Here is a 20,435-nt window from a genome sequence, read left to right on the forward strand (position 1 = left end):
CAGGCCAGAGGGACTGCCTTTGAGTGTTTCTTTCTAAAGACAAATCTGTGCCCATGGTTTTAAATAATTTTAACGCAGCTCCTGAAAATAGCGAAGAGCATTACCCACACATCTGTGTGATCGATGGTAGGGAACATACCTCCAATATCTGTGCCCACGCCTGCAAAATCCAGAGAGGTGTCTCCTCCTACTCTGCAGTCCACATGGCCCCTTTGACAATGCTGAGCCCAAACTGCAAAGGAACCACGGCATCAGGCTTGGCTTTTTTCCTTATCCTGCCCTGGCCAGCGGAGTGAGTGGGCAGCTGCTCTCTTCTGGCAAAAATATTCCACACCACCCAGCACCTCCGCCACCCTTAGGGTTTCACTGAAATAAATGCAGAGCATGGGAAACTGAATCAGGAGCCCCAAATCCAGGTTCAGCCCTTCTGCTAATGAGTTCCAAGAACCTGGGAAGAGCAGGCTAACCATGTGTCAGATCTTTCCTACACCTAAGGAAGGAAAGAAGTTAGGACTCTGATATCCCTGTCACATTGACAGGCCACAGTTTTGTGATGTCCACTTGCAATCTTCCTGGCAGTAAAGTCGTCCAATAATGGTCAAATCTGACTGACCACAAAGCACTGAGTCCTGTTGCATATTCACAGGGTCTTCTCTGGGCCCTGATGCCCAAGCTGGGCCCTAGGATAGGAGTTCCCTGTTCCTATGGCTAGTTGTAACAGGCACATCACTAGGATGAGATATCACTGAATCTTGACTGAGAAGGGCCAAGAATAGCAGTTGACCATAACATAATTGACAAAGAAACTGAAGTCAAGTTAAGGGCCATGAGAATTCAAATAGGATAATTAAACTACTGTCCAGGGGACGCTGTATGAAAGATCTCAGTGGACACTGCAATATCCCCTTGCAAAGCTTGGGCTTTGGAGATTGCCATATCCAAATGCCATGGCCTTTCACTGTGACATGGAGAGCACACTGGCCAGGACAAGTCTTAAGCATCAGTCTTTTCATTGCAAGGATGAGGAACCAGCTGGGACAAGGGGTAGGTCTACCCACCCAGCATCTCCAGGAACTCTGACAATATATTTAGAATTTCCGCTGGTCATCTCTCCACCCTGATAGAATCCCAGGTCTTCAAAAGATGTTATGGGGAATAAGTGTGGGCCCAGCTTTGAAATTTCAAGTTCTTCTTTCATTGAACAGTTCTGGAAAGGTCTTCCCCATTGAGCTAAAATATCCTTTCTTCTACTGCAAAGCCACAAATAGCCACCCAAAGGGAAGAAAGCAAGACCAGCTCACCAATGCTACCCAGTGGGTTGCAGGTGTGGTATCCCACTCTGGCACTCAGTGAGTACCATCCCAACCAAGTATGATCTCCAGCTTCCTTTAGAGAGGTCAAGGAAAAGTCCCAAGACCTTGCTGTGTCTTTTCCACTCTGGGATGAAAGTGCTATTGGGTCACGTGTTGTAAAATGTATCCTGGTTCAGCTCTTGACAGCCAATTGGACTCAAAAGGAATCCATGCTGAAGTGGGAGTCGCCAAAGGCAGCGCCATAAGTGAAGCCCAGCAGCAGTTGTTTTCCAGGAGCTTTGAACAAGAGCTGGGCATGTGTCCCTGTGTTCTGCAGAGGAATGTGCTTTGTTAAAGCAGATGGCTGATGCTTTTCTGAGCACCTGTTCCACTGTGGTACTAACAACTGTCACTAGAGCTCATCTCCACCCCCACAGGAAGAAATCCCATCTTGCAAGAGATAGTCCTAGAGAGTCTTTTTGCTTCAGAAAAACCCACGTGTCTAGTATCTCTGGGCGACGTGGACAATCACAAGCCAAGCTCATGAGGGCAGCCTTATCTCACACATGAGGTATTGGAATGAGCTCCCAAGAACAAGCAGAGTGGCTGCAGAGATGGAGAAGTATTTTGGATCATCAGGAAATGCATAGCAGCTCTGAAGGCCTATCTGTCCTATATAGCCAGACACACCATATTCTTTAGTGAAACTGTAGTCACCTTGACTTTACTCCTTTAATCTTCACCTTCAGTGGGAATGAGCATCGCCTCACTGCAGACCCAGAGCCTGTGGACCAGTGATGCTCAGGAAGCAGGCACTCTCCTTGCTCCTCTAAAGTCCTCTGCTGCTTGGTTGAATGTACAGAATAGCCAGCAGAGCTTCAAACAGAACATCTTTCTATGGAGGAAGCTATAAAATTCCTAGTTATAGGGGCCTGTATGCAATCTGTTCTTTTCAACCTTCTCTCACAAAGACTTTGTAGTTAAAGTTGAACTATTTCTTGGGGACTAAAATTCCCTATAGATTGTGAATGCTCTGAACATTCCCTTTCTTTTAGTGGAATATTTGCTCATATTATTAAAGATTAACACAAGTAATTAACAAATTAATCAGCATGGGAACTTGAATAGACACTTAACTAAAGAAGACATATGGATTGCCAATGGGTACAAGAAAATATACTAAACATCACTAGTCATGTAGAGACTGAAGAATTTCACCAGAGAAATGAAATCTATGAAAAATAATCAATAATCATTAGATATGTAGAAACTTAGATTCTATAAGTGGCTTTAATACAGATTAGATACAAAGAAAGTATTCATAAACTGGAAAATAGGTCATTAGCAAATCTTCAGATTGAAACACAAGCAGGAAAATTTTAAAGGAATGATAAGATACATATAGGGCATAGTGGAAATATCTGATCTGTGTATAACTGGAATCCCAGGAGGAGAAGGGAGAATACATGTTGGCCAAGAATTTTCCAAAGGTGATGAAAGACATCAAGCCACAAGCCAAGAAAATTTACATATCCCATGCTACAGAGAAAAAGCCCTAGGAACATTGTAGATCTACTGAAAGACAACAAAATACAAACTGTATTCTTTACAAAGAAGCTAAATAAAAATGACACATGGCATCAAAAGAGAAAAACTAATCTATAATGGACTTTTCAGCAGAAAAACTGAAAACCAGAAGTCAATGGAATGATATCTTTAAAGGATAGAAAAAGAATGTCAACCTGGAATTCTAATCCCAGTGAAGATGCCGTTTAAAAAAAGAAGACATAGATGTTTATAAAAACAGACCCATACTGATGAAATACTGGAAGAAGGAATGATCCCAGTCAGAGATGTAAGAGTTCAGGAAGGAACGAGGAGCTTTAAAAAGAGAAAATAAGTGGCTAATTATAAATGGATACTGACTGTCTAAAATAGTGGTAGGAATGTGTTTGTCATAGAATCTAAAAATATATAGAATAAAACTTAGTGACAATAGCAGTTCAAAACACAGTAAGGAAGTATTGGATGGAATGCAAATGTTGTAAGGCCCTTGTTCTGTCCAAGGAGTGATGGAATTATCAACTAAAGTATATTCCTATATTTCAATATTTGAGACTGTAATGTACAATATCTACTATGCAAAAAAATATTTTTAAAATGTACTTCTAACAAGCAAACGTGAGGGAGATTGAGATTGTTTTTTTAACATTTTAACCCACAAAAGAGACCAAATTAAAAAGAACAGATGGGACAAGTAGGAAAGAATAATAAACCAAAATATAGCAGTTGTTATATTAATTTTAAATAGATTAATTTTCAGTTAAAAGTTAGCAAGAATATAAACTAACATAACTACTTTGGAAAAATTTGATACTGTTTTCTAAAGCTGAAAAGGTGCATACTCTTTGAGCCTGTATTTCCACTCTTGGCATATACCTCCCAAAACACACAGACATACACAACAAAAGACATCTTCAAGACTGTTCACAGAAACATTATTCATAATCCAAGCCACTCAATTACCTATCATCTGTAGAATGGATAAATAAATTGTGTTATGTTTATAAAGTTAGATACTCTACAGGAAGTGAATTACTGCTTCCTACACATTGGATGAATCTCTCACACATAATATTGAGTGAAAGAAACAAGACAAAAAAAGAGTACATAATTATGACCTCATATTTATAAAATAACTGTGGAGATAGAAGTCAGGATAATGACTCTATTTGAGAGAAGGGTAATGACTAGGAGAGAGCACAGAGCTCCAGAGCATGGGCATATTCTATGTCTTGGTAGAGATAGTGTTACATGTATGTCTTCAGTTTATAAAAATTAAACTGTAAACTTTAATTTTTGGACACTTAAAGAAATGTGTATTTCAATTCAAAAGGTTTTTCTTAAAAAGAAGGAAAGTAAAATAAGTCCATTTATAATGGCATCAAAGTACTAAGTACTTAGGAATAGACTCAACCAAGGATGTCAAAGACTTGCATATTGACAACTACAAACCATTGCCAAAGAAATTAATGGGAAGACATCCAGAGCTCATGATTAAAAGACTTAATATGGTTAAGATATCAATATTAATTACCCAATGTCATCTAGAGATTTAATGTGATCTTTATTAAAATTCCCAATGTGGGTTTTTTTTTTTTTGCAGAAGTAGAAAACTCTATCCTAAAATTCAGATGAAATTTCAAGAGACCCCAAATACCCAAAACAATCTTGAAAAAGTTGAAGACCTCACTTCTTGATTTCAAACCTCATTATAAGGTTACAGTAATCAAAATATTGTATGTAGTACTGGCATGAAGATGGACCTAATAGACCAAGGGACTAAAATAGAGAGCCCAGAAAAAGAGCCTTTGTACAAGTGGCCAGATGACCTTCAGAAGGGTGTTGAAATCATTCAATGAGGAAGGGATGTCTTTCAACAAATGGTGCTGGAAAAAACTGGATGTTGAACTGAGTAGAAACCTTACCCCACATGATGTAAAAAAAAAAAAAAAATGACTCAAAGTGAATCAGAGTTCTGAACCTAAGAGATAACAATATAAAACTCTTGGGGAAAACTTCATGCTATTGCATTTGGCAATAATTTCTTGGAAATGGCACCCAAAACATAAGAAACAATAGCAAAAATAAATAAGTTGGGTGACATTAAAATTTAAAAAATCTGTGCATCAAAGGACACAGAGTGGATAGGCAACCTATGGAAAGAAATATCAGCCAAATCATGATAAAGGATTGATATTCAAAATATGCAAAGAACTCCTACAACTCAGTAGCAACAACAAAGACAAATTTTAAATGAGCAAAGGAATTGAATTGACATTTCTCCAGAGAAGTTGTACATATGGCCAGCAAGCATGTGAAAAGATGCCAGATATCACTACTGGTTAGGAAAATGCAAATCCAAACCTCAGTGAACCAGTAGGTAGCTATAATGTAAAGAAAAAGGAAACAGGTGCTGGCAAGGATGTGGAGAAGTCAGAAGCCTATGCTGTGCAGCTGGGGATGTCAAATGGTGCCCCTGCTATGGAAACCAGTAGGGCAGTTCCTCAACAAGATAAAAATGGACTCTCCATGACCTAGCAGTTCTGCTTGGGGTACACATAAAGAAGAACTGAAGCGGGATCTCACAGAGAGAGAGAGGCCTGTACACCCAGGCTCCCAGCAGCTTTACCCACTCTGTCCAGGATGAAAGCACCGTTCCTTCCATGGAGGAAGGGATTGCTTTGAAGGTAGTCCATAGACATAGTGGGAAAGTGTTCCACCTACTGAAGGTCAGAAATTCTACCACAGGCCACACCATGGCTGAGTCTACAGACATTCTGAGAAGTAAAGCAAGAGAACCCCAAGAACACAGATGCCATATCACCCTACTTGGACGAGGTCCCCAGAGCAGTCAGATGCACAGAGGCAAAAGGGGGAACAGTGGTTTCCTGTCCTGAAGGGAGGGGAGGGGATTGTCTAATGGGTCAGAGTTTCTGTTTGGCAAGATGCAGAGGTTCTGGAGATCACTGCACAGCAATGTGAACACACTTAACACCCCCACTGGGTGCTCACAAATGGTTGGGGTGGGAATTCTATGTTGTGTGTATTTTACCACATTTAAAAATTTTAAATAATTTTTGAGAAAGAGGAAAATAGAAGGGATCATGAACCTTTGGATACATACATGGCTGCTCATGAGAATTATATGGAAAAATTTAAGTATAGTGCAATTGCATGTTAATGCAATATTGCAATTACAAAATATAAAATATGACTAATATTTTATTTATACATAAAATTTCAAACAATGTAACTCCTCCAAGATTTTAAAAGTTAAACAAGAATCACAGTGTCATTTCTGGGAGGCTGAGTGAGCCACGAATGCTGGGGGTAGTATTGATGTTAATCAACCGACACTCAGTGCCACTATTGCGGGAAAACTAGAAAAGAGCTCTACATTGTGAGTTACGGTGAATGGTCAGGAGTGTATTCCTGATGGGAACTGTCCAGAGACAGGTCCAGGATTTTGAGAATGGTGCCAATCCTTGATTTATTCATTGTGAAGTAATTTAATATGTTTGGATTAGAACATCCTTAGAAATAAGTGGCAGACACAGAGGCAGTAGTCCAAGTGGGAGGGGACAGGGGCGTGGACCAGGACAGTGTCCATGGAGAAATAGTCTGCAGGCCTTGGTGATGAATTAGGTGAGAAGAGGGAAGAGGAGAAGCAAAGAACAGTCCCGAGTGTCTGAGCTCGGTAGGAACATGAATCATTGCATAGGGATGGAGCCAGGAGTTCATTGAAAAGTCTAGATTTGAGATGCCCTGGAATGTCCAAGACAAAGATGGCACCAGGAAAAAGAAGGGCCTTGACTGAAGAGCAGCATGTGGGCCTTTGAAGTCATGGCATGGGCAAGATTGCTCAGTGGCTGTGGGGAAGAGGAGAACCCTGGGCAGATGTTGGGATTCTTGCGGAGGAAGGCTGGCAGGGTGGGAGAGGTGCCCGCGTGTGTGGAGTTGGAAGTGGAGGGGGTGTTCCAGGGAGCAAGGGGCCCCAGGGTCAGAGCTTACAAGGGTAGGAAGTGCTTACAAGGAGCTTACAGTGGTAGAAAGGAATTAGCAAGGCCTGGGCAGTTGACCTAGGGTCTGGGCAAGTGGAGGAGCAGGCTCTGGGTTAGAGGAGCAGGAGGGTGGGAAGAGAGGTCCTGGAGGGCTGGCTGGACCCCCTGCAGATGGCTCTCCTGAAAAGTGTGGCTGCAGAAGAGCTGGGGAGAGAGGGGCTGGCTTCATTAGGGAGCTTAAGGTTAGACACATTGAAACAGTGATGCAGGGGTCCAGACAGAGACGGAGAGGGGTCGTGGGAGTTCTCTGAGGAAGAGCACAGCCTGCAGGTCTAGCTCCACCTGAACATCCATTTAAACCTGAGCAGGTCATTTAATCTGTTTGGGCTGTAGCATACACACATGCACACACACACACACACACACACACACACACACACACACACATCTCTCTCTCTCTCTCTCTCTCTCTCTCTCTCTCTCTCTCTCTCTCTCTCTCTCTCACTCTCTCCCTTTCCCTCTCCCTCTCCCTCTCTCTCTTTCTCCCCGCCTCCACCTGAGGTTTTCAATCTGTCTCAGAGCGCCCACATTTCAGCCTCTACCATGGAGGCTTAACATCTCTCTTGTGTGTTTTTAATTATTTTTTTTTATTTTTAGTGATTTAATGTATGTATATAACTTACAAAAACAAAACTGTAGTAAAAGGAATTATAAAACACAGCAGCTTCTGCCCCATGCTAACCTACTCTCAGCCACATTCAGTCTCTAGGAGACTGTCCTCTGGTGCAGAAGCCAATAGATAAAATCATACAGGTTAAATTCCTACCTCACTGTTTCCAAATCGCAGAGATCCACTCTCTCTTCTCTGTTCTCCATTTCCTCCCGAGTAAATACCAATTTGGGGTTAAAAGCATTTTTATTATTATGAGCATGCAAATGTTGTTCATGACTCTGCTTCCTCTTGGGAACAACCCCTCCTTTCTTCTGCCAGAAGTATTTGCCTCTTTTGTCCCGTTGGCCTTGATTTCCATTTAATGACTGCTATTTTTTCCCCTAAGTGTTCCAACATCTCAAACACCCATCAATGTCTCCCCCGACCTTGCTTGATCAGCAAGGCTTCCTGGAGACTCGAAACCCAGCAGCCTCTCTGTGGCTGTAGAGCCTCCAGCTGGGGGACTCCCTCTCTCAAGCCTGCAGCAGAGCCAAGGTCCTGCTGCACGTCTGTGTCCTCCTTGGCTTGCACTCTCCTTGTGGTACCAGCCTCTGGTGACTCAGAAGGCAGTGCTGTTTGGGCTGGGGATGTGGCTCAAGCGGTAGCGCGCTCGCCTGGCATGCGAGCAGCCAGGGTTCGATCCTCAGCACCACATACAGACAAAGATGTTGTGTCCACCAAAAACTAAAAAAAATAAATAAAAAATAAATATTAAAAAAAAAGAAGGCAGTGCTGTTTGTTGAGTTCTGTGACACTGAAAATATTTTATTCTACCTTCACCTTGGATCAGTAGTGGGCTGTTTACATTCTGACTGGGAGAGAAATATTTCAAATGGTAAGGGTTTGGACCACTATTGTGTAGCTTCCATATTTGCTGTTGAGCTCCCTTGAAGTGTTCTGTTTTGCCTCTCTTGGGGGCTTTTAGATCTTATTTTCATCGCTTTATTTCACAAGTGTGTGCCTCATGTGGTTCTCTCATCATTGTTATCCTTGGTACTTGGTGGGCCCTTGCATTATGAAGATTCATGTTCTTCAGTTCCAAGAAAGTTTCTTGAATTATTTCTTTTGTTATTTCTCCCACTTCACTTTTTTATGTCCTCTTTCTGGAGCTGCTTATAGTTCAGTATTGGACTTTCTGGTTTGATTTTATAATTTTATCTTTTCTTTCTCTGTTCTCCCCCCACCCCCCATTTTATGGAAGACTGTTTTAACATTGTATTCTACTCTTTGTTAGTCTTTAATTTATTTATCCTATATTTAATTTCCGGTGTTATTTTTGTAGTTCTTTGTTCTTATTAGATACAATCGTTGTCTTATCTCACCCTCCAACATCCGTACTATATAAATTCTACCTGTTCTTCAAGGTCCAGCTTAAAGTTTAACTTTTATGAGAACTTACAGCACAGTCCAGCTCTCTGCATTGGTCAGGAATTCAATGGTGTCACTACAATCTGTGCCATCTAGTGTATCAGAAGTTAACACAGACAATCCAGTTAAAAATTGTGAATAGAAGAGTTGGAATATAATTCAAGATAATCCCTCAAAATAAGACCAAGAAAGAAAATGAAAGACAAAAGGAAAAAAAAGATAAAATTAGAGGATCAAACCAGATGGTCTTAATATCAGATTAAAAGATGCTCCAGAAAAAGAAAATGGGGGGAGGAAATTATTTAAAAAAAAATAAAATGAAGTTTTTTAGTAAAAAAAAAATCATTCTTAGTTTAAAAGTTTACTTTTTCTTTATCAGGCACAGTGCCCTGTATAGAGTTGGAAATAAAATAAGTGTTAAGCAGTCCTTGTTGTTTTGAATTAAATGACAAGCCATCCTACTGCTGCCCAGACAGGCTACCCCATGGGGATTCTCTTTTTTTTTCTCTTTTTTCCCCACTTAATTGTTGTTTAATTAATTTACTTTTCCTTTTTTAATTGGTGTATTATAGTTGTACATAAACATGGAATTCACTGTGATATGCTCATGCAATGCTGATGCATGCATATGACTTGGTTTGGTTAAATTGTTCTGCTGCTCCTCCTCTTTCCCATTCCTGCTCCTACTCCCCATCCCCTTCTCTACTCCACTGTTCTCCCTTCTATTTTCATGAAATCCTTCCCTTTTCTATTTCTCTGTAGCTTCCACATGTAAGAGGAAACATTAAACCCTTGACTGAATCTGGCTTGTTTCACTTAGCATGATGATCTCCATTTCCATCTATTTAACTACAAATGACATAATTTCATTCTTCTTTATGACTAAGTAGAACTCCACTGTGTATATACACCACATTTTCTCTATCCATTCCTCTGTTGACGGGCACCCTGGCTAGTTCCATAACTTGGCTTGTGAATTGGGCTGCTACTGATATTGGTATGCATGTGTCACTGTAATATGTTGATTTTAATTCTTTTGGATAAATAACAAGGAGTGGGATGGCTAGGTCATATAGTGGGTCCATTTCTAGTCTTTTGAGGAATCTCCACACTGCTTTCCAGAGTGGTTTACTAATTTGTAGTCCCACCAGCAATGTACAAGTGTGACTTTTACCCACATCCTTGCCAAGACTTATCATTAATGGTATCTCAATGACCGCCATTCTGACTGGAGTATGGTTCTGATTTGCATTTCTCTGATTGCTGGGGACCCAACAGCACTTCTGTAGAGTACCAAGAGCATCAGTATGTCAGCTACAGGGGCGCAGGACTTACAGACCTCTGCAGACCTTCCTACCCCACCAAGATTCTCTACATGACATAGTCGCAGTATTTCAATGCCTGTTTTCTTTGTCTTCCTCAAAGCTATCAACTTAGATTTCATAGTAAAAGCTCTTCCTTTCTCATTCATATTTCTTTGGTTCATGAAATATTAAATTGAACAATGCAGCTTAAATACCAAGAACAATTGGCACGTGCAGGACTATAAACAAACATGTCTGAATATAGTCTGGCCTCTGACCCAGTTATAGGACCAGAGGGGCTTAGCAGAGAACAGCCTGGCAGCCTCTGGCCTCCAGCTGGCCCAGAACATCACTGAGTGCGAAGAGCAAAGGACATTCAGCTGTGCAGTCGGCTGAGTGGCAGTCTTTCGCGACAGCACTGACGGCACTCTAGTCTTTGCATAGCAACAGACGGCCCTGGCAGAAGTTGATCTGAGCTCATCATCTCTCCTGGGTCCCCTTGAAGTCAAGGGCATGCACAGGATAGCCAGCTGACACCCCTTAGTGCTCAGTCTCCGTGACCCAGAAGGGGCCAGGCATCTTGGTCTGGATTGAAAAAAGATCCCCAAGCTGAACCTGTCACTCCCTGGCTGGAGTCCTCATGGATCCAACAGAACCATGCCAGGCCCAGAAGTCTTGTGCCCTCCACTCCAGGATGGGACACCCACTGTTCTCCTGGCTGGGACAGTCAGCACTGAACCATGTCTGTGCCTGCCTCCTCTTTCCCCTGCCTCCAACCACCAGGCTCTGCAGGAGTCAGATGCAGATTCTCGGACAGGAAGTAAGCTGTCCTACAGGTCTGGAGGGCCCCTGTGTAATATGAATTAATTTTTATAGGAGCGAATGAGATGGACCTGGAAATCCTATTCACAGTTTTCCTTACAAAGGGGAACCTCGAAATAGAGCTGACACTGGTTGTCATTAGGCAGGAAAGAGGATGCTTATGCTCCTGGGTCCTACCCAAGGGATTGGCATCACTTAACAGCCACCATAATCACAGGCATGAAGGAAGCTATCCTACCTGGTCCCTCTCCCTTGGAAGCAAAGAATTCTCTGCAAATAAGGGCTTGAGAAAACCCCACAGATATCGCAGCTGAGGTGCTGCAGGAGAGCTTCACAGCAGACAGGAATGCAGGTCCATCGGCCAGAGGGCCGCTGCACAGACACACGCCAGATGGAAGCCACTCTCTGAACTGGCTTCTTGATGGACTTAGTGACCACAACCGTTCTTCCTGGTACTGACTGGTTGAGATCAGCACAGCAAGGGTGGCAGAACTGCGGCAGGTTCCACACACAGGGCCCAGGCCCTCTCCTCGTTCCCTAATGAGTTTTCTATTTCTCCTGTGGATATCTCATGGTGATGTATGAACAAAATTTTTCACTTTGGATTGATAGTAAGAACAAATTTTAAATGTCAGCAAATACTTTGACTCTTAAGTTTCCTCTTTGAACACTGGATTGTAATAAGAGGCCAAGGCTGGACCATTCTTATCTTAGTTTGTTTGGTTTTCTCCATTAGTTGCTGTTCTTTTGCTCTTGTGCACGTTCAGGGAGGCTGAGTCTGTTTGGGCTGGCTGTGCCCAGCTGGCCTCCACCACTCACCCTGGCTGGGTGCACTGTGGCTGTGAGCCTGCATGCACCTCTCCAAGGGGCCACATGTCCTCACTCATCCATCTGCCCTCAGGCCCCACCGGAGTGAGGCTCTGTGCTCCTGACAGCTGGGAATCAGGCAGTCCCCTGAGACCAAGTTCTGAAGGCTCTCCTCATGTGTGACCCCGGAGCTCCCACTGCCTCCTTCTGCATGTGGAGCATTGGCTCAACTTTTCTTAAACACGTTTCCAAATGCCAGCGATCCCTTCTGGAGAATCTGCAATGGCCTTGAAAGCCTCCTTCTACCGGTGTGGCTTCCCCTCAGGCACTGACCTGGAAGTGCTTGCTCCTCCTGGTTCCACATGGTGGATTAAGCACTCTAAATGTGGCCTCATGGAGAAAATACGCAGGTAGTAATCCCTCTTCATATCACAGCCAGAATGCCTTCCTGCGCCTGGGAAGTGACAACCTGCCTGACTAAATGACATTTCCAGGGACTAATGTTCACAACATCCATCTTCTTTCACAGCCCCCCAAAATAAGTTCTTGTAGCTCCTTCTCTTACTCAAAGGTGACCCCTCAGTCACTCAACACATGCCTTGTCCACGGAGCAGCTGTGCCAGGGCAGTGGGAAGGGTTCCCCGGAGACCAAAGAAAAGCTCATGAGGCCCATGCTCCCTGAGAAATACACAGGGAAGGTCCAATGGTGACTGCTGAACAGATGGCACTTCTGTCCCTCACTGCTGCACCAAGCAGGGCCTCTTCCCCCTGTGACATTCTGTTCAGTGGCAACCAGCTGGAGGAGTGACCCACACCCTTCCACAGTGCCTCAGCTCCACATCCATCCCTTTGACAGAGGGGTTTCACACATCAGGTCCAGAAGCTGTGACATCATCAGCAGGAGCTTGCTTAGGGTCTTGTCTGATCAGCACCCCAGGGAGCAACTGTCCTGGTGCAGGTGACAGCAGCTTGCCTGATTCCCAGCGTGCAGGGGGAGCCTTGTCCTTCAAGACAGCACATGTGGACCTTCAGGCCCAGTGCCTCTCTAAGGTTGTTCCCTGAGCTAGGTTTTGGGGAATAAGGAGGGGGCACTCAGAGCAGGGTGTTGTCTGCCCCCTTTTCTCCAAGGATGGTACACCATGGAATTGGGCCTCCAGGTGAGAAAATCCTGACTTCCCTTCTATGTAGAACCATCCTTTCCAAATGTCATCTGGATGGAAGGAATCTTCTATGACATCAGGCTACTGCACCACGTTTTCCTCAACAGAATAAAGCTATAGATGCAAGAGCTGTAATGGAAAGATTTATTAAAAATGATACTAAATTAAAAGACCTTGCCCCTTGCCATATTTTCTAAAAACAGAGAGAAAAGAAAAACTGAGTATAGGGAAAACAAATGGTCTGCCTCAACCCAGGACTGTAATAACACTGCCTCTCTTTCCTTGTTTTAGGGAATGCTGTCGATTTTTTGGAGACAATGGCTTGACTTTGAAGGTGTTTTTTACCAAGGCAGCCCCTTTTGGTGTTCTTTGGACACTCACAAACTACCTGTACTTACATGCAATAAAGAAAATAAACACTACGGATGTGTCGGTGTTGTTCTGCTGCAACAAAGCTTTTGTGTTCTTGCTCTCATGGATCGTTCTCAGGGACAGGTTCATGGGAGTGAGGGTAAGTTCCTTATTATCTGTCTTCCCCCTCACTCAGTCATGTCAGCCAAACCTGCCCATTGGCTTGCTTACTCCATGTGCTGGACCATGATCATTAGCTGCTGACCACCGTCCTTCCGATTCGTAGCAGAACAGGAGCCTGGCAGGGCTGGTTCATGGTGTGCCTTGCAAACCTTCTTGCTTGCAAACCATACTAGATGAGCTTCCATTAAAGCACCTTTCATTTCAAAGCATTCCCTAAAGTATGTGCCAGCCCAAGGCCCAGCCTGGGAACAGCAATGTGCTCTGCTATCTGTGTGTTCACCTGCCCCTCCTTGGTGGCTTTCCAGGCTGCAGCACATGGCATGGTGACTTGTGTCGTGTAGCCTGGAGCATCCTACCAATATCATCACTCTCTGGTTAGGATGCATCTGAAACCCAGAGTACTCTTGAGTACCCATGAGTGTGAGCATCCTTGACCTTGCTTGGCCCATGTGTCTGCACCCCAAATGAGCAAGACACACTTGTGTGAAGCCCAACCAGAGGGTGATTTCACTTCCTTTGTGCCACAGGCGAAGGGCAAGGAAAATCACTAGCCCTGGATTGCCTCGCATTGCATTCAAAGCCAGTCAGAGTGCACAATGGCTGTATGAAGTATGACAAATGTACTATCAAATGCCAACTGAAACCCAGAGCAACCTGCCCCAATAAAAGGAGCAGGTGACATTTCGCCTGGACAGAATCCTAATGGTTTCTGCCTGCTCCCTCTGGTGGCTAGGAGCTGCTACTGCCCATCATCAGCTTGTCACAAACCAGACAGCTTTGGCCCTGCTGCTAGGGCTCCCCCAGTTAGAACGCATCCCTCCTGCCTCCCACCTCCAAGCCAAGAGCCAGTTTGATGGGCAGCCCCACTAGAGTGAGCCATGCTGGCCACCAGTGGGGGCAGACTCTAGGCCTCCACCTCTGTCCTTGCCTCATGGTCCTGGGAACAGAGACATCACCCTGTGGTGGGTTCACACCCACCTAAGTTACTCAAACAGCAGCAGGGACATGAGTCAACTGCTCAGTTGTATTTTTAGCTTTTAGTAGGGGGAAAATTTGTTTTGAGGCTTCGGGTTAATTTTGGAATAAAAACTCACTCCCTGGGCTACCACCCAGAAAAGCCTTCAACAAATAAATGATCTAATACATCTCGGCAAGAACTGCAGGTGCTTCCCGCAGTAACTCACCCCAAGGCCTTTGGACTTGACACTGAAGACTCAGATGCCCTTCATGACTGTATTGTGATGCAAAGAGCCAAGGTGATTCATGGGACTCTTTGGCATAATTCAGATGTCCTAAGCAAATATCCAATGAGACCACCTCACTGGCAAGAGAAGCTTGGAGATGAATTCTGAAGTTGGCAGAAGAAAACAACCTTTCTGAGGTTAAGGAAAGGAGGTGCAGAAGAGCCCGAGCTGCTCCCAGCCTCACAGAGAGCAGTGGGCACTGGCAGCCCTTTCCATTATATTGCTCTTCCTGGGTGGGGGCTCCCCAGCATGCCTGCACTATGCTACATTCTGGCCTGGTGGCTACTTGAGCACTTGGGTCTGTGTTGACTGCTGCAAACCACAATTGTGTCCTGCAGGCCTTCAGCTCTAGGCTGGCACAAACATGCAGGCCCACAGGGTCAGGCATCGATGTTGGGACCTTGTAACTTGCCAACACAGTGCAGGTCTCAGTCTCCTCTTAGAAGTCTAGGGCCAGTCACCAAACAGCCTCCCGCTTCAGGTTTCAGAGCATTCTCACCTGTCCTCCTTAACAGCCCAGGAAGCTGGCCACATCTGCAAGATGGAAGTTTGGCCCCAATAAACACATGGTGATGTTGGTTCAAGATGATGTCTAAGTGGTGCCCAGTGTCTCAGAGTTCGCTCAGACTTCTGGGTTAGCTAGCACCTTCCATGGGGCAAATTCCAAAGACAGAAGGGAGCTGAGCTGGCCCCCATTGCAAGGGCTGAGCATCGAGCTTGAGAGCCAGCTGCACTGGCACGAGAGACATAGCTGAGGCCCAGCCTCGTGGGGGAGTCAGGTATGCAGGAGACTGTGACGGACAGCTGCTCGGTTATCAAGGCTGCCACTGCAGGAGAGCACCAGTGGGTGGAGGCCATGCAAACAGATGGGCCTCATAATGCTGGAGACCCTGGCCACTTATGACACCAGAAGACCAGAAGCTGCGGAGGTGTCTGTATGAGCAGTTGGCCTCGTGTGCTTCTGGGCTCTGGTGGAGGTGTGCTTTTCACATGTGACCTAGGCCAGAGGTTCTCATGTAGTAGTGAAGTGCTCTGGCTAGAGTCATATAAGGCTGCGGGGCGTGCCTCCTCTCTTATATGCTGTTGGACCTCAAGGTGGTTACTAAACATCTCTGAGCCTTAGATGACCTGGTTTTTAAAGTCAGCAGAATATAACCCTAATAGAACAGTTGTGAGAATAAAATAAGGCAGCATAAGTATGGCTCATAAAACTCAGTAAATGCTTTCTCAATGTTGTTCTTAGTCCCTCTCAGGTAGAAGAGGTGGGTGGATCTGCCCAATTCTCTGGCCAGTGCCAGAAGGTGGAGAACCCTTAGGGAGTTTTGTGTGGAAAGAGATTGGGCCAAGAGGTCCTCTACGGAGGCCCTGAACCTGTAGCACCTTCTTTCCATGATCAGTTCCCATCTCAATCAGATTCCAGCTGGCATTTTCAATCCAGATGTGCTAAGTACTTCACAAAGGGCCGTCCTGGATGCTAACTCCAGCATCTGATCCTGACTCCCTTGTGTGTGTGTGTGTGTGGGGGGGGTCTGTCCCCTGCGCCCTGAGCCCAGAGTGGGAGGACTCAGAGGGCAGGGAGCAGGGGTAGACAGAGGGTCACTCAGCTGCCCCCAAACACTGATGGTTTTTGAGTCAGAACACTCCTGGAGCGAGGAGAGCCAATGCTGGGAAAGTGCATTTAAAAATTAGTCTTCTTTCCCTTTTACAAAAGTGCCCCAAACTAAAAAGTTTCCAGATGGCTTCTGCTTGGCATGGAGCATGCAGCCTACCACAACTGCAGCCAGCCCAGCGGCTGCCCTGGCTTAAAAAGTGTGGTACCAGTTACCCTCAGCTCCTCTTTGAGGCTGGCGGTTCCCTCGATTCCCTCCAGCCCAAGTCCCAGAACTCAGATCCCTGCCCTAGCGACGGGACCCACCCTGGGAAGGCACCCTGAGGACAGACATCTGGCCTGCGCTTCCTCCCGTCTCCAGCTATCATGCCCAGATGAAGTAGGGGGGTGGCCCTGGCCTGCCTGGCTGGGCACCGCTACTGCCTGTCAGTTTAGGACAGTTCAGTGGGGAGTGTTGTGGGGGCAGGGTACAGGAAGGAAGGAAGACATGAGGAGCCTTATCTGTACACAGACAGCACCCTGGGTGAGTGTGCACAGGTGCTTGGGACCTCAGGGAAATGTTTCCATCAGAGAACAGATACTTTAGGTATTAGGTGCACACCCGCACTCTGCCAAGGGACTCCAGGCCAGAGGGAGACGCAGGCTCCCACCTAGGCTCTGTCCTGAGAGATGCTGCGAGCACTTGGCTGAAGACTCCCCTACAGAGGGCTACTGAGGCCCAGATAGTGGGAGTCCGTAGGCCCATGTCTTGTGGCTGGGACCACCAGGAGGTCACTGTCCCCAGTGCTGCCTATCAGAGTAAACCCTCAGGGCTCGGGGACCACTCTGGTGTCTGTTCCTCTTCTGACTAAAGCAGGGTGGCCACCTCATTCTCACTTCTGAGCCCTCCAGCCCTGGCTCAGGCCCTCTGCTCTGACCCACCTGGGGAAAAGCTTTAGCTATTTATCACTTAATCAGCAAAGAAGAGAAGGCATGAGGCTTCAGAAAAGGTTTCCCCTGCTCTCCTTCACCCCCACACTTCTGCTGCAGGTTGGGGAGACCCAGCCTTCGTGGAGACACTCCAGATGGCACGAAACCTGGCCGCTCTTCCCTCCAGATCTTCCTTCTTTTCTGAATTCTTGCTGGTACCTCTGATCCCCAGCCAGGAGGAACTGTCCCAGCAGTATCTTCTCTCTGCGTGTGTCCTGGGGGCAGAGCCCACCCCAGTGCCTGTCTGCTTTTCCACCTGTCCCTTTCTTGTTCTCCAACTGATCACTTATTGTTTTGCTCTCTCTGCTTCTTTCTCTCTTTGGATAGTTATCCCCAAGCCATGTAGCATTTGAATATGAAATATAGTGAATTTAAATGGTGCAGAACAAAGCAGCCGACTACCAGTGAACTAAGCCAGAAAGAACAAGGGCTGAGCTCCTCCGGGATCTGATAGTCACCAGCTGCCTAGGGCCCATGTTTTATGGACAAAATAGAATTACATGAAAAAACTGCATGAAGTTTGCAGCAGAAGTGTGTGACTCAGATATGCTGTAAGACTCAACCACCACCTTCCACTGACCTAAGAATTGTCTTTCGGCCACAAAGGAAGCCTCAATTCAAAGCTGAGAGCAGCTGGCAGTAGCTGCTGCCATGCCAATCACACAGTCCCGTTGTTGAGCAGCAGCTGTGCCTGAGCACCACCTATGCAACTTTGGGCAGGTTACATGGCCTCTCTGCACCTAGGTTTTCATGACTACAAAAGGAGACGAAAGATGCTATCTACCTGCCATGAGGGTAAGGTGAGGAAAGACATAGGAAACCCTTACTGGTGTAAACCCTAGCCACGTGACATTGCTTTGGACAGCTCAAGGCAGTTTTGAAGCATCTGTTAGAGGGACAGAACTCTTGGCAAATCCAGTGGTTAAGCCCCTGTTTCCTGGAACAGCCATTGGTCTTCCAGCAGCACTGTGTCCATCTCCAGAGAGCTCCCCGCAATCCCAGAGGTCTGTGTCTTGACAGGAGCACAGAGAGGAGCTGGGGGCGGGGCACCACTAAGGAGGAGCTGCGCCTACAGCCTAGGACCTAGGTGGTGCCCCCTCGGGCCCTGTTGCTGGCGTGTAGAGTGGGAACAAGACCCACTGACCCCACTGTGCCTTCCCTGCTGAGTATGAAAACACAAAAAGCAAGGTCACATGAGGCATTCGAGAAGGTGGGAGAGAACTTGGAGTGCTTCCAGGTGACACTCCAGATTGTCTCCTGGGCCTTGTTATGACCAAATAACTTGTCACCAGAATTAGGATCACTAGGTCTCCAAGAATTGCAGTGACGGCCATAGCCTGAAGCTAAGCCACGTGGCCACTCCTGGTTGCCCCATCTCAGGTCCTCTGGCCGGGCTGACCTTTGCCAAGTGCCCCTCCAAGCAGACCCAGTTCTGTTGAGCAGCCTCCACCTGCTGCTCCCTGGAGGCCCGAGGTGGGGACAGCCTCCTTCCCTCTGGCCCAAACCCAGCAGACTTTCTAGCTCACTGGCCCTCGCCTGGTCCCCCTCCTGTCCTGACCACTGTTTTCTTCCTTCCATCCAGATTGTGGCTGCCATCCTGGCCATTGCCGGCATTGTGATGATGACCTACGCTGATGGATTCCACAGCCACTCTGTCATTGGCATAGCCCTGGTGGTGGGCTCTGCATCCATGTCGGCCCTCTACAAGGTAGGTGTGGATGAGCTTCCAGCTGGCCTGACTCCTCCTAGCAGGCTGGTTTCCTGTGCTGCCTCCACTCTGGGGCACCCTGGGTGGCACTGGTACTGCTGAAAGGCTTTTATTTTTGGTGCACCCCAGGCGGACAGCTACTGTTGGCTTTGGCCCTCTGGGCCTTTGTATCAGTGGTACATGTTTGCAGCATTTGGGATGAAATGATTGGCACTGGCTGGATCTGCAGATTTGCAGCTTCATTGTCACAGGTCCAGATAAGGGTGGGGCCCTCTAGCCTGGCTCATGTTCACTCAGATAAGTTCCATGCTGGCTGGACGTGCAGACCTGGAGCAGCTTTATCACATGAATCTTAACCACACCACGATTGTTCGGCACAAGTTACCAGGTGTTTTAGTCATCATCTGTGGGCTCAACAAACACAAGCTCAGCGCTATGGTGGGACTAAGATTCTCCACACAATGGTAGGAACCCCTAGAAAGCCCTTCCCCGCTGTAGGTCTAGAGGCAACAATCTTATTCCCACACCAGCGTCCCTCGCCATGTCCACCCCAATTCCTTCAAGCCTCCAGGCTGCTCTTTGCTCATCCTCCTCTCTCCCTCTGCCTCCTCCTCAGACATGTAGTAAAGAATGCAAACCTCTTCAGGCCTCCCAGCTGGGAGCCTGGCCTGAAGGACTCAGTGAGAAGCGAGATCTCAGAGAATGGAGTAGTGTAGAAAGTCACGAGGAAAAATGGTCCCTGTGCTGAGTGCCAGGCCTTGTGGTTTGTGGAAAGCGAAGTGATTTTATATATGCTAATCCATCAGCTCTCTGCCCTTGCTGCCCACAGAGGCACACTTCACTGTAACAGGTATGACAGCGCAGCATCATTCTGAGACTTCACCACCACTGTCCCAATGCAGAAAACATTAGAAGGCCACGCTTGTGCCCTGGCCAATGAGCTGCATGCTCATGAGGAGCAGATGTGCAGAAAGGCCACCTGCAGGGAGGCCTCCATCTTCTCTATCTCCCCCACTGCCTGGAGTTCAGCTAGGGGGCACAGAGGAGGCTGGGAGCTGCTCCTTCCCCTTCCTGTACTTCCTGCACGTGTGGCTGTGGACGGCTGGTAAGGAGAAACAGCAGGTCCAGGCACAGCAATGCAAGGCAGGGACTCAAATTGGACCTGCAGCACCAAGCAAGGTGGATGGAGTCTGGCCATCCAGCCACCTCTGTGCCTCTTATCCCAGCTTCTGTGCCTGGGATGCTGAACAAGCAGGGCAGGAAGTAAGAGTTCGTTGACTCCATTAAACCCATGCCACTCTGTCACAGCGGTGGTGATCAGGGCACAGATGAGCAGAATCTC

General features: G+C 46.4%; 1 protein-coding gene and 1 long non-coding RNA gene across 5 annotated transcripts in view; both read left to right on the forward strand.

Annotated features, from left to right (window-relative positions):
- LOC144367295 (uncharacterized) overlaps positions 1-20,435 on the forward strand; it is a 490,767-nt gene that overhangs the window by 408,865 nt on the left and 61,467 nt on the right. The gene's annotated exons all lie outside the window — the stretch shown is intronic.
- Positions 1-20,435, forward strand: part of Slc35f3 (solute carrier family 35 member F3) — a 240,840-nt gene that overhangs the window by 214,705 nt on the left and 5,700 nt on the right. For all 4 annotated transcript variants that reach the window (XM_013356377.4, XM_078023068.1, XM_021723081.3 and 1 more), the window contains 2 exons: positions 13,321-13,540; positions 18,968-19,093. In XM_013356377.4, coding sequence (XP_013211831.1) covers positions 13,321-13,540; positions 18,968-19,093 — 346 coding nt within the window. The remainder of the gene's footprint in view (positions 1-13,320; positions 13,541-18,967; positions 19,094-20,435) is intronic.

Source organism: Ictidomys tridecemlineatus, chromosome 10 (assembly GCF_052094955.1).
Source record: "Ictidomys tridecemlineatus isolate mIctTri1 chromosome 10, mIctTri1.hap1, whole genome shotgun sequence".
Taxonomy (NCBI): Eukaryota; Metazoa; Chordata; class Mammalia; order Rodentia; family Sciuridae; genus Ictidomys; species Ictidomys tridecemlineatus.